This window comes from Phymastichus coffea, unplaced genomic scaffold, assembly GCF_024137745.1.
Source record: "Phymastichus coffea isolate CEN01 unplaced genomic scaffold, Cenicafe_Pcof_1.1 PCOF00009, whole genome shotgun sequence".
Taxonomy (NCBI): domain Eukaryota; kingdom Metazoa; phylum Arthropoda; class Insecta; order Hymenoptera; family Eulophidae; genus Phymastichus; species Phymastichus coffea.
Genome location: NW_026706820.1, coordinates 6,275,675 through 6,292,889, shown reverse-complemented (window position 1 = coordinate 6,292,889; position 17,215 = coordinate 6,275,675). Strand labels below are relative to the sequence as shown.

Here is a 17,215-nt window from a genome sequence, read left to right as displayed (position 1 = left end):
TACATTATATTGCTAAATAATAAGATAATTATTACTTAGTGTCGATTTATATTACACAACCATGTAATACAGATTAAGCAATAACTTAGTATTGCAATAAATAAGTTTTAAACAAGATTAGTTCATAAAAAATTGATGTAGAAAGGTCTCACCAAAAAATAAATGAAACAAAAAAAAAACAAACAATTCAAACTGAAAATTACGCTATCGAAAGACTATTGAACATTTTTTAGTAAGAGTTCGAATTTATAGGATTTTACAATCAAGGCTGAAATTACTTGCAGTTCAAGTTTCTTAATTTTCACTTTATTTAGTATATAATGTATTACAGTGTAAGGGATTGAATTAACAATTTGGTATAAAGAATAAAATTTTTCAAATCTTTTTTAGATTTAAAAAAATTTCGAACTAACCAAGAATGATTATTAGTTGCACTTCAAATGTATTAATAAATAAAAATATTTACCTCTACAAGTATGACAATAGTGGTGGCACTTCTGGCAACCGTAAGTTGTCTTAAAATATCCTTCGGGACATTCCGGATGACATTCGCCAGCAGCCAACTGCCATCCCTTTGGACAGCTTACGCACTGGTTTCTTCTAGGACCTGAGCAGGTTTTACATGACAAGTAGCATTTGGCACATTGACCTCTGTCACTATAGTATCTGAAAAAGAGCAAAAAGTTATCGTACATAAAATTGAGAGTTAGAATACTTTTTTAATTTAATAAGAGCTTTCAACTTATAAATATAAAATAAAATTGGTTTTATGTTACATTTATTGAAGATAAAAACGACTTAATTATATTCTCTACTTTATATTTTCCTCCAAAACACATTATCAAAGAACAACATAGAAAATACTTTGATAGTCTGGAAAATCATACTTTGATGGGAGGTGATTACAATATAAAACATCCAAATGAGGAATAAAGATCAATAACTCAAAACCCAAAATGAGCAAATCTCTATACAGTAATGTAAGCAAAAAGTCTAACACCAACATCAACCGGCGAACTCATCTATTGACTCTTCGATACTAAACTACCTGATTTTATAGACTTTGCAGTCATTAACGTCTAACAATAAAATCGTCTTTAAATGTAATTTCAGATCATTACCTAATCATAATAAATTTCGCTTCAATAATTAAAACCAACATAAAGAATACCTCCCGGTGTAATAAGAAAAATTAGGACACTTGCACAGAAAACATACCGCTTAAAATTTAATAAGACTGATAATGCCATACAAAATTGTTACATTTTTTTCCATATTGTATGAAAAAAATATGAAAAAAATACTCATTCCCAAACTAGATAAGCTATAAAAATTAAAAACTTTTGTATCGTCTTACGAATGAATCAGTCTACTTACTACGCTTTCAAAAATTTATAAATTTATAATATTATAAGAGTGAATAAAATACTGCAGGAACTAAACTTTATACCCGATCATCAATTCTGTTTCTGCAACAATCACGTTCTAATAGAATAAATTTGTCATAAAAGTTTACTGTATAAACTTAATAAAATCTTATCAAAATTTTGTATCTCCTGCTAGAATCAGATATAAACTATAGAACCTTTAAAGTAAAAATAAATAACGAAATTACTAAACCTTATTTCATAAATGTCGGCGTTCTCCAAGGAAGCATTTTTGAATCTTATAACGAGTGAAACTGCTGACTCGTTATGTCTCTCTCTCCCTAGTAGCGATAAGAAAATGTAGCCTATTTCTCCGAACCTATCCTATGTATTCACGTATTTATTGTATTTATATTTATTTATTGTATATCTACATATGTAATTGCACTCCTGTTCTGATACAAAGTAAGTAAGGTGAGAGAGAGATACGAATACGCAGGGATACTTCTGTGCGTAACAGCAAGGCGCAGAGAGATATAGTCGCGCCTTAGCGAGTGACTGCGCGCACTGATTAGCTCACGGAGGAGGAATTGCGAAGTTGAGCCCGCGGCAAGAGGAGTAGCTGTTTCGACACGCTGACCGGACGGTGTCTCATCGACTGTTTTCTCCTGCCGAATCTCAGCTTTATTGTTCTGCCCTTTTTCTTCGCCTCTGGAGTTACACGGCAGATGTTTGGTGTCCGATCGAGTACGAGCTCTCTCACTTTGGAAGTGTGTCGCAGACATTCACAGAAAACGTCGATGAACATAGGGTTTAGGCATCTGTCTTGTAAATACCGGTTTGATGGTTTGCTCTTTCTCTCTCTCACTCTCTCTACTCGTTCGCTCAGCGTGCTCTCTCCCTCCCTCCGACCGCCTTTGTTAATTATTTACAATTAAAGATTTTTGTTAGCGTTCTAATATCTTTATATCCCGCTACTTATTCGAATATCCTACCTTCTTACGCCGACAACCGCCTTCAAATCACCAACTTTCGCGCTTCTTAGCCAACACGACGAATCTGCGCTGATCCGGCCGTCCTGTCGCCGACGCGACGAACACCGGACCTGGGAGGACAACTACGTCCAGGAATTTCAGACTTCGCTTACTCGACCATTCCCCATTCATTACTTTATATATGTATTACAATATACCGTAATAACGGTATATTGTAATATGTAGAAATATTTAGATAAAATTACTATTATGACTCAAAGAATGGAGGTTAATTATTATAAACGAAAATAAATGAATTTAGGTAACCTGCATATTAAAAAAGAAGAAACGTTCTCCGGTATATACGAGGGTCGTTTGAAAAGTCCGTGCAAAAATAAAAACTGCTTGATTTTTTTTAATAAATCTTTTTTATTTTTCAACATAGTCTCCTTTTAGGCATATACACTTCATCCAACGCTGCTCTAGTTTGTTAATCCTTTCCAAATAATAGGATTTGTCCAAGTCTGTAAAATAGGTATTTGTTTCTGCAATCACCTCCTCGTTTGAATAAAATCTTTTCCCCGCCAGCCATTTTATCATATTAGGGAACAAATAGTAGTCCGACGGAGCCAAGTCTAGAGAATAAGGGGGATGTGAAACGAGTTGGAACCCTATCTCCATCAGTTTTACGGCCACAACTGCTGAGGCGTGAGCTGGCGCATTGTCGTGGTGGAAGAGGACTTTTTTGTGGGCCAATCGTGGACGTTTCTCTAGCAACTCGGTTTTCAAACGATCCAATAACGATGAATAATATTCGCCTCAAATGGTTTTACTCTTTTCCAGATAGTCAATGAAGATTATTCCTTGCGAATTCCAAAAGACAGTCGCCATAACCTTCCCGGCCGAAGGAATTGTCTTCGCCATTTTCGGAGCAGATTCCCCCTTGGTAACCCATGGTTTAGACTATTCTTTGGTCTCAGGAGTGTAGTGATGTATCCATGTTTCATCTACAGTGATGAAACGACGCTTAAAGTCTTGCGGATTTTGCTGGAACAGCTGCAAACCATTCTTGCAACACTTCACACGATCTCGTTTTTGGTTAATCGTGAGCAATCGCGGCACCCATCTAGCGGGTAGCTTTTTCATGTCCAAATGTTGGTGAAAATATTATGTACCCGTTGACTCGAGATGCCTACAGTACTAGCAATCTCACGCACCTTCACTCTTCTGTCAGCCATCACCATATCATGGATTTTATCAATGATTTCTGAAGTGATAACCTCAACAGGGCGTCCAGAACGTTCAGCGTCTTTTGTGCTCATATGGCCACTCCGAAAATTTTGAAACCACTTATAAACCATTCTAATTGAAGGTGCACAATCACCATAATGTTTACCAAGCTTCTGTTTAATCTCCTGAGGCATTTTGCCTTTGAAAAAGTAATGTTTAATTAATACACGAAATTCTTTTTCGTCCATTTTTTTACAACCACTCGATTTCTTTGATTGAAACGAATGTAAAATACAAAGTAATTGGCCGATCTGGCTGAAACTTGGTGTGTGTTCTTCCAAGATATGCCACTAACTGAAAATAACCTTGATACGCATTAGTAGCGCCATCTCTCTGACTTTGCACGGACTTTTCAAATGAACCTCGTATAAGTAACAAATTAATTCCTCAAGGTGACAAAGCTAAATACCTAGGGATACATTTAGGTTCACGATTAAGAAGAAGAGATTAGATCTGTACAAAACATAAATAAATTAATCTAATGATAAGAGAATTCTACTGGTTACTAATTAGAAACTCCAAGTTATTGAGTAATAATAAATTTTTTATATACAAATGTATATTTGAACCAGTATGAGTATATAGAATTCAACTTTAAGGTACTACTGCAAAATCAAACATTGGTATCATTGATAGATTCCAGAATAAGGTATTTCAGAATAAGGAGATTTATTATAAATGAACCATAGTTTATTACAAATGAAATAATCAGAAAGAACGGTAGCATATCAACTATAATGGTAGAAATAGAAGCTACCCACAGAAGGTACAGTAATCGACTAACGGAATAGCCAAATCGTCTGATGAAGAATACAATGCATACAATTCCAAGAGTATTAAAATTCAAGAAATGCAAAGCACTATTTTATTAAATTGGAAGTCTATTTTATAAAATAAAAGTTATTACACTTTTTTGTTTTTACTTGGTACAGATTTTTAGTGAAGTACCTTCATGTAATAAATTATAAATCATAATATACTCATTTTGTAATATAATGTAGACAGATTGTAAATATACTTGGAGGAAATATAAAAAAAATTATTTATGTAAATGTACTATTATTATATTCTGTGTATTTAAATATAAATATACAAGTGTAATACATTTACAGATTAAAATAACATGTAGGGCTTTTTTTCACAAAATATATTTTACAATTAGCTTATTCTTCTCAAAAAACTTTTTTACCCTTCCTAATTATGCATTAGCTAAACATAATTATATATTACCAAAATAAATTACTGGATATTACATGTCTATTTCTTTTATCATTCTAATAAAAGTTATAAAATAAGGCTAGAATCAGGTTGCTAAGGTCATCAGCTCTGTGAGCTAAAGCCCGAGCGTTTTATGATCATTAATTTCAGATCAGACATTAGTCGAAGCTTATGCGTTTTAAGATTTAATGTGATTTGACTTCATGCATTTTAAGATTAATGCCTTATACTCTTATTTTTATTTTTATTAAATATTTTTTTAATAGGATTTAAATTTTAACGGAGAATCTTAGCTAGGCCGACTTTGTCCATTTATGCATATGACATGCACACTCATGTTAGGCTTTTGTGTTCGAGGTGCGGTGTACGGGCTAAACAGACGGATGAAGCGATCAAGATTGCGCCGAAGATGGAAGAGAAAGAGAAAGAGAGAGATAGAGAGAGCGCTAGTTGTGAGGATCCCCGCGTCGATGAACAAGAGAGTACGAGGGGGTCAATACGTTTTTACAAAATCCAAGAGATGGTGCTTGTCACGCTTAAATTATGATGTTTTTGGCGAGCAATACTACTAACTAGATATGGTACAAAGTTTTAACTCGATTCATTAAGTCGTTTTTTTGTGAGTGTTGATTGAACAAAAAGTTATTGGTTTATTTGAAAAATGCAAAAAACAGAGTTTCGAGCTGTGATAAAACATTTCTATTTGAAAGGCCTTACATCAAAAGAAATCACAGTTGAGTTAAACGCCGTTCATGGCAAGTCTGCCCCTGTGTTTAAGACTGTTTATAACTGGGTAAATGAATTTAAACGCAGACGTACAACAAAAAACGATGAACCTCGTTCAGAACGTCCCCTAGAAGTGAGTACGCCCGAAATGGTCAACCAAAACCAAGATATGTTGTTGAGTGATAGAAGATTAAAATTGCGAGAATTAGTTGAGGCCACAGGGGTATTAAAGGGTACAATCATTTCAATTTTGCTTGAAAAATTGGGGATGAAAAAAATATAGCAAGATGGGTGCCGCGTTTGCTCACTGTTGAAAACAAACGAACTCGCATGGTCACCTCTGAGGCTCTTTTGGCACGCATACGTCGTAATCCGGAAGACTTTTGACGTCGACTCGTAACTGTAGACGAAACATGGGTACACCACTACACTCCTGAAACCAAAGAACAGTCCAAACAATGGATTACCGCAGGAGAACCAGCCCCAAAGAAGGCAAAGACAGTAAAGTCAGCTGGCAAGATTATGGCCACGGTTTTCTGGGTTGGGTATGGAATCATCTACATTGACTACTTGGAAAAGGGCCAGACGATCACTAGATAATATTATGCGTCATTATTAGATCAGCTGAAAGAAAAATTCAAAGAAACACGTCCTCACTTGAACAAAAGAAAATGTCTCTTTCTTCAAGACTATGCTCGAGTTCACACGTGTGCAGTTTCGATGTCAAAAATTAACGATTTAAAGTTTGAATTAATTGACCATCCACCATATTCGCCTGATTTGGCTCCCAGTGACTTTTTCTTATTTCCTAACCTCTAAAAATGGCTTGCCGGACAACGATTCACGTCGAATGAAGAAGTCATCGCCGAAACAAATGCCTATTTTGAGGGTTTTCAGAAATCATATTTTTCTGATGGTTTAAAAAAACTAGAAGGCCATTTATAAAATGTATCGACCTTCAAGGAGATTATGTTGAAAAATAAAAAAAATTACATACGCAAAACTTTTTTTTCCTTCTTTTTGTAAAGACTTATTGACCCCCCTCGTATCTGCTGGATATTAGCAGGAATAGTCACGCGCGTGGATCTTACCGAGTTTAAAATGGTTTTCCCGATCCGTTTCCGCGATCTCGCCAAGACTTTTGTTTTCTGAGGCACGCCCGGTGCGCGGACGAGAAGTAGTGGCTGGGTCGTACCCAACCGTGTTCCGAAGGATACCTGTCACCGGTGCGTGTAGGTAACAGGCGAGGTGCGCGGGTGCGCACGTGAGCAGTCATCGTCGTTACCGTATTCAACAAGCGGCCGAACGGCAGCGGCAACAGCAGCAGTAACGAGAGCAGTAACAACAGCAACAACAACGAGCACGACAACAACATTGGTCAGCAGTATTTGTGGAGCCAGCGATAGGTCGAGCAAGAGAACGAAACGTAGCGATAACACCAACGAAGCACCCATCGAGAAGGAGAGCACCAGTGACGTCATTCAGCGACGCGCTCCAGTCGTCAGATAAGAGGCAGTCGAGGTTAGTGCTGCATTCTCTCTTTTCTCTCTTTCTCTCGCATATTTGGGCGCCAGCCGATGGGTGGGTAGTGCGACAGACCTGCCAACTACCTCGTTGGCCAAATTAACGGCAGAATTATTTGTTGGAATTGATTGTAACAAGTAGGTTTAGAGGAAATAGGCAGGCTGACCAACCACCGATTCACCTTCGCGCTCATGTTTGTTGTGCCGTTCGTAGAATCTATCGACGTGAGATCTATCGCCGTCTTATAAACCTATTAATGTTGATTAAAGGACTAGTGGGTTAATCTACTGTTGTGTTTATCTGTCGCCGTGTTAATTCTCATCCCAAATCCTAATCCGCGTGTTTAACGCGGTTTGCTCGAGGCGTTATTCAGTCATGGGAGCCTTTATACCTCCCGAATCCTACTCCCACCCCCCTTTCTAGTTGAAATAAATAATTTGTGCGGACGGCCATGAGTTACCTATACGGTATCGGCTGTTTCTCCGTTACAAAATAAATGAGTTTAAAATATTTTTTTATTTAATTTTTCAATACAGTTATTATTATAAATATAAATATACAATATAAATTTACAAAATTACAAATTTTATTTAAAATTATTAAATAAGTGTTTAATCTTCGTCGTCATGGTCTTCATCGTCAGCTGCAGAAAAGAATCTCGCTGTTTTACAACGGGATCTACCATTGAGTGTGTCGTCAGGGAAAACCAGCCGATTGGCTTCTGCAATGACGACATGGTGTAGCTAAAGTGGTTGATTGATGGTGATACTTTTAGATTATTGCTGGCTGTTGGAGGTAGGGGTACTACTTCTTCAAAGCACGTACTTATACGACTTTGACTGAACTAGTCACCACGCGATATATCTTATGTCGTTGGTTTTGTCCACGTGCCTGCTATCTCTACGCTGCAGTGGAGATTAATAATACACTGCGGCTACTTATTGCAAAATCCAGCAACACAATCAGGACACTCCCAACCCTCGTACTCAGACAATATAACATTATTATCATCACAACCACTTGAGACTCCTTTCTTGCTGCTGCTGAGTCAACCAACGGGAATTCGGTGATTAATTGCTGTTATAAAAAGAAAACTATTAATATACTATTAAAGTTATTATAAAAATATACTATTTATATTAAAAATAAAAACTTTTGTTTCCACGCAAACTGATCTTCTGGTGTCATAAGATCAGAAATACCATTTGGATGCCGAAGTGGAATCTCTAAATAAATAGATGAATTACAATAAACAAAAACTGTAATAATAAAAGACTTACATATCCTGTAATGTTGACAAAGACAGAAACAATAACTACGCACAAGCTGAGATCTAAAACACACAAACGATCACAAAAACAAAACTTTCCTTTCCTAATCTGTCATTGGTTCGACGAACTCTAGTACTGATAGATCCAAGTTTATCCGAAACAAACAAAGAAATCACGAAAAACAGATACCCTTGCCCCTTACCGCCTCCAATCTCAAAATCATCTAACGACTACGGTACCGACCTTCTTCTTCGTCTAATAGATCCCAGTTTTCTAAAAATAAATGTGCAAGTTCAAACAAATCTCCAAAAATATCTGCAAGCTCTGCAAGTTCTTGCAACCACATGCATACACAGGCACAATATCCATTCGTACTCACGATTATCGCACACCTAAACATTAATTGGCATATAGATCAATTTAATCATTAATTTTTTACTCAAATGCTCTATTCTTGGTCAGCATCTTTATCGAACTCGAGATGCAGGGACAGGAAGGGATGTTCGAATAAAAACGAACCTAGGAATGTTAGCATTTGTCATAGTCTAATATTCGTGACGGGGAGATGAGAAGAGCATTACCACAAGACGTTAAAAACTTAAACAGGTGTACTCAATTAAAAACAGTAATCGAAATTTCAACTTAACGATGCACAATAAAATAAATCGAAAAAAGTTGTTTAAAATTAAATATCTCGCGATCAGATAAAAACATAAACACGATCTCAACGGCATTTTCGACTTAGAGTGATGCTAAATAAAGAAATATTAGCTCAAATTCTAAAAACTTTTTATTTGACCTTGAATTACAATTGGTAAATTTTTTAGCATTTTTCTTCAAATCCATTTAGCCAAAAAAATTTTTTGACAATTTTTATTTCTTTTTTGTGAAATGAAACATAAAATAAAACAAAATGAGTGTTCGCACTTGAAAACAGATTAAAAATTCACGGAGATACAAGCTTTGAAATATACGATGTTCTTTTGAACTTTCAAGAAAAAAATTCACAGGTGTATATAAAGATTTCAAGGCTAAATTTGAACAGTTTAATACTATATTTTCCAGGGAAGTGTCCATACAACACACACATACACAAATTATATTTATATATTATACATATATATATATGTTATAAAAAAATCTTCCGACAATTAAATTTTAAACTTTTCCCATAGTTTTTCATGATAAATAGGCTGACAGTGAATCAATATACGAACAAATATAGTAATTGCCTCAAGTGTCTACCAATTAGAGATAAATGAATAATTTTTTGTAATTGATTTTCATGTAGATTGTTTATCTTCTTTTTTTTCAAACTACGGTTGGTCTCTGTGATACAAGCGTACTGTGCACTGTTACTCTAGCCCATGTTGATGAATAAAAATGTATTCTAATAAGTGCGGTTTGTTGTAATATCGTTGTAACTTTGTCATGGTCTTTTTTAATATATAAACGGCAAAAAGATAATTTTTACATATAATTGATTGAATTTATACTACTGTGGGCAAAAACTAAGGTGAATTTGTTTGTAAAATGAAAAATCTTTATTTATTCTTCTACATCAATGTCATCCCCTTCGAAGTAATCCCCTCCCGATAAAATACACTTATGCCAACGTTTTTTCCAATCCTCGAAACATGCCAAATAGTCCCTTTCCGGTATAGCCATCAGCGCCTTCTTCGATTCAGCTCTTATCTCCTCAATCGACTCGAAACGCGTTCCCCGGAGTGGTCTCTTGAGTTTTGGGAATAGCCAGAAATCACACGGAGCCAAATCAGGCGAATACGGTGGTTGCGGAACGATATGCGTCGAATTTTTGGCGAAATGGTCACGAAGAACGAGAGCAGTGTGAGATGGTGCATTATCGTGATGCAAAAACCAAGAGTTGTTGGCCCATAATTCTGGTCTTTTTAGACGAATTGCTTCACGCAAACGACGCATAACGCTCAAATAATATTCCTTATTAACAGTTTGGCCGGGTGGAAGGAATTCATAGTGCACCACACCACGAAAATCGAAGAAAACTGTCATCATGACCTTGATTTTTGAACGACTTTGACGTGCTCTTTTCGGTCTGGCCTCGCCTTTAGCACGATATTCGCTTGATTGGTCGGTTGTTTCAGGGTCGTAAGCATAAATCCAAGTCTCATCTCCCGTCATCATGCATTTGAGCTTGTCCTGATAGTCAGAAAGCATTGTTTCACACACATCAACGCGGCGACTTTTTTGCAAGAAATTGAGCGTTTTCGGTACCAAACGAGATTTGACTTTTCGTAGGCCCAAATGGTCTTTCAAAATTGTTTTCACAGATCCTTCTGATATTCCGATCATATCAGTAAGGTCTCTAACAGTCAACCAACGATTTTCGAGCACTAATTCCTTCACTTTATTGACGTGTTGGTCATCTGTTGACGTCGATGGTCGTCCGGAGCGCTCCAAGTCATCAACACGTTCTCGACTCTCTTTGAAGTCTTTGTACCACTTATAAACATTTTTCTGCGACATGGTAGAATCACCAAAGGCCTTCCGCAACATCCTCAACGTTTCCGCAGCCGAAATTTCATTCCGCAAACAAAATTTGATGGCACTTCTTTGCTCAATTAAATCAGACATTGTAAAAATCGAAACATGCACTCTTGGTCGTTTGGTAAACACAAGCGTAAATATATTACTGATGATGACATTGACATGAAATTTGTCCCAGATGTCATTCGCAGTCCTACCAACTCAAGAAAAAAAGAACTAGCCCGAAATGTTAAGCCCGCGAAGTTTAAATTGAAAATTCACCTTACTTTTTGCCCAAGTAGTATATTTGATACATATGTAAATATGTATCAATGAAACTCTTTGCTTATATTGTAACGGAGAATCACGACCCGGCCATTGCTCTCCATCGAGCTTTCGCCAATGCTCGCGCGACTTGCCAAGCTGAGAGTGTGCACTAGTTAAGTACACTTTCATTGTTTGGCTTTTCTGTTTTAAGGTGCGACAGTGACAACGGCAGGCTGAAGGGAGAGCCCTAATCCAAGCGTCGAGCTGCGAGCGAAGAGATACATAGAGAGAGAGATAGAAGAGAGAAGAAAAGAGAGAGATGGACGTTCGGAGAGCTGCACGCTGTGGCGAAGGAGAGAGCATTGAGCAGTTGAACTCGAATGTTTGAATGATCGCCGCGCGCACAAAGTTTTGTAAAACGTTCCCATGAGTTTTCCCGCGCCCACGCCGACGATTATTATACGTGGATACCCGCCCGGTGCGCGGAAGTGTTGTGCTGTAAAAAAAATGGTTTTTGAGTTGCGCCCAACCGCGAGTGAAGCGGGGTCTGCACCGGTGCGCGTGAGGAAATCGGCGAGGTGTCGCGATGCGTGCGCGCGTACCTAATCTTGCGTAGGGCACACATACCCCCGACTATTTCTCCCTCTCTCTAACATCTCTATACTCTCTGTCGCCAGCGTAGCAGCTTCGAGCCTGCTCGGCCCCGCTCGGCAATCTCCCTCAGCTGAAACAGAGATCATGCATTAGACGCATTCTTAAATGCGTCTAACGCTGGTCACCGTGCCTTGCCGAGAGGGAGGGAAATTTGGGAAAATTCCAACGAGCACAAACGCAACGCTTGCTCTCGTCATAACCAGACGGTGACGAGAGCAATTACGAGAGAGTTTACCCTAGATTGTGTGTGTGCCAATTCTGGAGGGTACAATCGTAAAACCAGTCTTGTACTCCTGGGCCGCTAGTAGTTGGAGGGGGTCGGACCCAGCTCAGCCAGCATGGGAGGCTCGCTCTACACAATGGTAAAGCGCCTAATAAGTGACAAATCTCGCTCTCTGTAATAATGCCGATTGGCGATTGGAAGGGCCCTTGCTGCAGGGAGGGGGGGAGGAACGGTCGAGGCCACCGGAATCTAGGCAAGCTCGGTCAGGGGGTCTACTCAGGAAAGATTGCAGGACCCACTATAACTGGTAATTAGTTCTGACCACTAACACATAAAACACATGTAGAATGAAGGAGATGAAAATGAGATGAAAGCTAAAGAAAATTTTGCAGGTACTAGAGTGCCGCCTGCGCCCATCGACTCAGGAAAGTCACTAGAGCTGCCCGGTTCCCCCGTTACACCAGTAGGAAATCTGGCTGGTGTAACGGGGGACGCTGTGGAGAGTCAGATACGAGAGCAACTGCTCACCATACACAGCGTCCTAGGACAAATGACGGAGAAGACGAACGTCGAAAGAAACGTGAGTCGCGTAATTACGAACGATATGGCTGAGATATATGAGGCTGTAGAAGTTTGTATGTATGAACTGAAGCGAATGCCACAGATCAGACAAAAGACGAATGTAACGGAAAGACGAGCGAATGTAATGGAGGAAACTCCAGGACATAAAAGGTGACGGCTAAAACAGACCCCAAGCCCAGACCAGGTAGATGACGAAAGACGGATAACGCTCCTAGACGTTGCTGCCACACAGCAAACGCCGGGGGTGAATGCCGAAAACCGACAGACACCTGACAAGGGGGACACCACGCATACCACTCAACAGACTCCTTCGGAGGATGTTGAGATGAGAGCGGAGGTGTCAGAGGACTGGTCCACCGTCGTAAAAAAGAAAAAGAATAGGAACAAGAAAAAGACCGACAACGAGACGGTACAAAAGACGACAGACGGACACAGAAGCCGAGGATCGGAGTGTCCCAACCTGAAAACCAGGCGCGGGACTATGCCGATCAAATCAGCGGAATGACAACTGTATGCCGATGTCTTGCGGACTATCAGACAGAAGGTAGACCCCAAGACAGAGAAGGTAGACGTTCAGACGATTAGAAAAACCAAGGACGATGCTGTATTGATGCGGCTGGAAAAGTCGCAAGGACAGGACTTCCAAAGGACACTTCAGAAAGTATTAGAACAGACTGCGACAGTAAAAGACTTAACTTCTAGGGTGACGCTGGAGTTTGCTGACTTGGACTGCGTCACGACGGTACAGGACGGTACAGGACGATACGCGAACGCGATAAATCGTGAACTAAATACGGACTCGGAACGAAAAGTGCATCTCTTTGCGCCAAACGCATATGTGAATGCGCGAGCCGTTTGCGAGTTCGACACGACGGAAGCAACGAGACTAATAGGCAAAGAACGCATCAAAATAGGATGGAATAATTGTCGAGTTTGACTCCGCATTCATCCTCAAAGATGCTTCAACTACCTCGAGTACGGACATACGCGGAGAGAATGTAAAGGGCCGGACAGAAAGAACTGCTGCATGAAATGCGGACAGACGGGTCACGTGGGCAAGGAGTGTACAAACACTACTGACTGCTTTCTCTGTAAGGGGATAGAAGGACAGAACCTGGCCCACGTGCCTGGATCAAGCGGGTGCGCCGTATACAGAGCAGCACTGATGGAACTGAAAAAGAAACAGAAAAAATGACCCTGACAAAACTACATTGCAATGTGAACAGGAGTAGCGTAGCACACACGCTCCTCCCTCAAATTGTGACGGAGACGAACGCAGACGTGCTTGTTATAAGTGAACAATACAGGAACAGACATGATCCATCGTGGTTCGCTAGCAAATCGAACACGACGGTGGTGTGGGTACGCGGAAACGAAGCGATGCTAGTCTCAGCAAGCGGGTCCGGGGCGGACTATGTTTGGGTGAGGGTGGGCACTGTCGTTATCGTCAGTGTATACCTGTCACCGAACTATTCCGCGTTGGAGTATGCCAACAAACTCACAGATATCGAAGACGCCGTGAGGGATATACCTGGAAATACGATAATGGCGGGCGATTTTAACGCGCGAGCGATTGAATGGGGTATGCCTACGACAAACAGACGCGGACGACTACTACTAAAGATGGCCGCGAGGCTGGAACTAGTAGTGGTGAACGAGGAAAAGACGGTGACATTTAGACGACCGGGGTGGGATCAATCTATACCAGACGTGACCTTGGCCACAGACAGACTACTGACGCGAATAAGAGGATGGAAAGTGATCGAGGAATATACAGCCAGTGATCACCAAAACATCATCTTTGAAGTGACAGACAAAAATACGATTAGACGAAGAGGTAACGTGTTACCCCCTCTACGATGGGACACGAAACACCTGGACAGAAAAGAACTTGACAGACTACTGCAAAACAGAGTCTTTTACGAAAACCACTCGAAGTGGACGGACCTTGACTCGGCGGAGTAGTTAGCTGAGGAGGCAGAAAAATACCTATGCAAAGCTACGATGCCGAAAAAACGATACGGACGCGACCGGCGACAGATGTACTGGTGGACGCAAGAAATTGCAGACATCAGACGCAAATGTCACCGGCGACGTAGACAGGCACAAAGACAAAGAAACAGACATGACGAAGAAGCCTCAGAGGCTTACAAATTTGCCAGAAAAAGGCTGAGACGGACAGCAAACGACAATGCTGGATACGACTGACAGGTGGACTCGGACCCGTGGGGGATGAGTTACAAATTTGTGACCCGGAAACTAGGCGTCCGAGCTCCACCAGAGACAAAAGAAGCTAGAACAATGGAAAAGATAGTTGAGGGTCTTTTTCCAACGCATCCTGACAGAATCGATGACACGAACACGGACGAAAAAAATGGAATGTCTTTGCTTCACAAAAGAAGAGCTTATACGAGCGACAACCTTGCTGAAGATGAACAAGGCTCCTGGACTAGACGGTATACCGTCTGAATATACGAGTGAACTGCTACGGTATGTAGCGACTCGACGACCCGACATACTCTTGCAGTTGTATAGTGGGTGCTTGACAGCGGGTGTTTTCAGTAAACTCTGGAAGAACGCGAGGTTGGTACTCATTGGCAAAGGCAAGGGAGACCTCGATAAGCCGAATTCGTATAGGTCCTTGCGCTTCCTCAACACGACCGGCAAATTATACGAACTGCTACTGAGACCAAGACTGAACGCGGCGGTGCAAGCCGCGGGCAACCTATCGGACCGACAACACGGTTTCCAGAAAGGACGTTCAAAGATAGGTGCAATCGCAGACGTGAAGCAGGTAGTTGACAGAATGAGCGAAATTTGCTATGGAGCCAGACCAATAATGCTCCTAGTAACATTAGACGTAAAGAACACCTTTAACTCTGCTAGGTGGGTGGATATTCTGAGAGCACTAGCCGGCTTTCAAATGCCCGCCTACCTTCTAAGAGTCTTGAAGGATTACTTAAAGGATCGAAGACTGACGTATGAAACGACGAAAGGACGGAAGTACCGAAAAATTAATCAAACTGAGCCAGGTGATGAGGCGTTTGGATGGGTCGATGACGGACCACGGACTGAGCCTGGCTCTTTTTAACACAGGCTTACTGATACTGGCGAGAAAGAGAATAGACACGATAATACCGATGACCATAGGAACGGAACGACTGGAGACCAAAAGTGAGGTAAAGTACCTGGGGGTGACTCTAGATACGAAACTGAACTTTTGGCCCCACATACGAGACACGACCGCCAAAGCCAGCGAAAGAACCAAGGCCTTGAGCAGGCTGATGGCAAACACGAAAGGACCAAAACCGAGTATACGAAGACTGCTGATGGGCGTTACCCACTCCATCATGCTTTACGGAGCAGAGGTATGGGCCGACTCGTTACGAGTGAGGAGACGCGCAAAGACTATGACGAGTGTACAAAGAACGGGAGCGCTAAGAATCGCGTGCTCGTACCGAACAGTTTCGGAAAATGCGATATTCGCGATCTTGGGCGTTATCCCGATCGACCTCTTGGTAGGCGAGAGGAAACGCATTTACGACCAAAGTTCAACTGTAGGGAGGGCCGACGCTGCAACAGAGGAACGAACGAAAACGACAGAACAATGGCAGACAAGATGGACGACAGACGTTTAAGGATGATGGACCCACAGCCTGATACCAGACGTTGGTCCGTGGAAAGACAGAAAACACAGGGTGGTGGATTTCCATCTCACCCAGTTTCTGACCGGACACGGATACTTCCAAAAGTACCTGCACAGAATGGGTAAGGTAACTTCCCCAGACTATGTGTACTGTAGGGGGTCTTGGGATGACGCGGAGCACACGTTTTTCATGTGCGACCGTTGGGCCGAGCAAAGATTGAGACTGGAGACAGAATTAGGGCCGATTACGCCAGAAAATGTGACGCACGTAATGTTGACAACAGCCGACGCATGGCGTAAGATCGCGCTGCACTTTACGAATGTGTTACGAAACAAAAAGACGGATGGATGCTTGGAATGAATGAATGAGAAAATTTTAGAGCCTATTTGGGAATGAATGAGTATTAAAGGGATGAATGTGTGCTTGGACACGCAATGACAGCCGCCCAGTCTGAAGTAATGTGATAAATAGTTCCGGGTTGGTTGCGGTGCGAACAAGGAGAGAGTTTGTTGCACCTCTGCGAGCAACCTGTTCCAGGTGATGTGTTGTCCAAGCTGGCAGCTAGGCTTGAGCTAGTTAGTGCATAATTTGCCCTGGAATTACACATTACCTCAATCTACTAAAAAACTACTGAAAAAACTACTGAAAAGTCTCTCCAAAACTACTGAATTTATATGTTGTACTGATTTATCACCTTCCAACCAATTACCGATCGCCAATATAGCCGCGCTATTTGCCACGCCTACCGGACACTCTCCATCTATACTCTTCCGGGCCAATAAACGCCTAGCCTCGCCTACTCAGCCGTTATTGTCGTCGGTAACCAAGCAACATTGTACAGCGCCACAATGTACAAGACAGTTTGTCTTTCTCACCCCTCATACCTTACTATCCATTTCCAATCACCAAACTGTCTTCATTTAAAACGTTCCTCCCGCAATCCACCTTCAGCTTTCTCATATCCAGC

General features: G+C 40.9%; 1 protein-coding gene across 5 annotated transcripts in view; it reads right to left on the bottom strand.

Moving 5' to 3' along the window:
• LOC131670719 (furin-like protease 2) overlaps positions 1-17,215 on the bottom strand; it is a 1,261,737-nt gene that overhangs the window by 263,777 nt on the left and 980,745 nt on the right. For all 5 annotated transcript variants that reach the window (XM_058946572.1, XM_058946583.1, XM_058946600.1 and 2 more), the window contains one exon: positions 467-666. In XM_058946572.1, the coding sequence (XP_058802555.1) occupies positions 467-666 (200 nt within the window). The remainder of the gene's footprint in view (positions 1-466; positions 667-17,215) is intronic.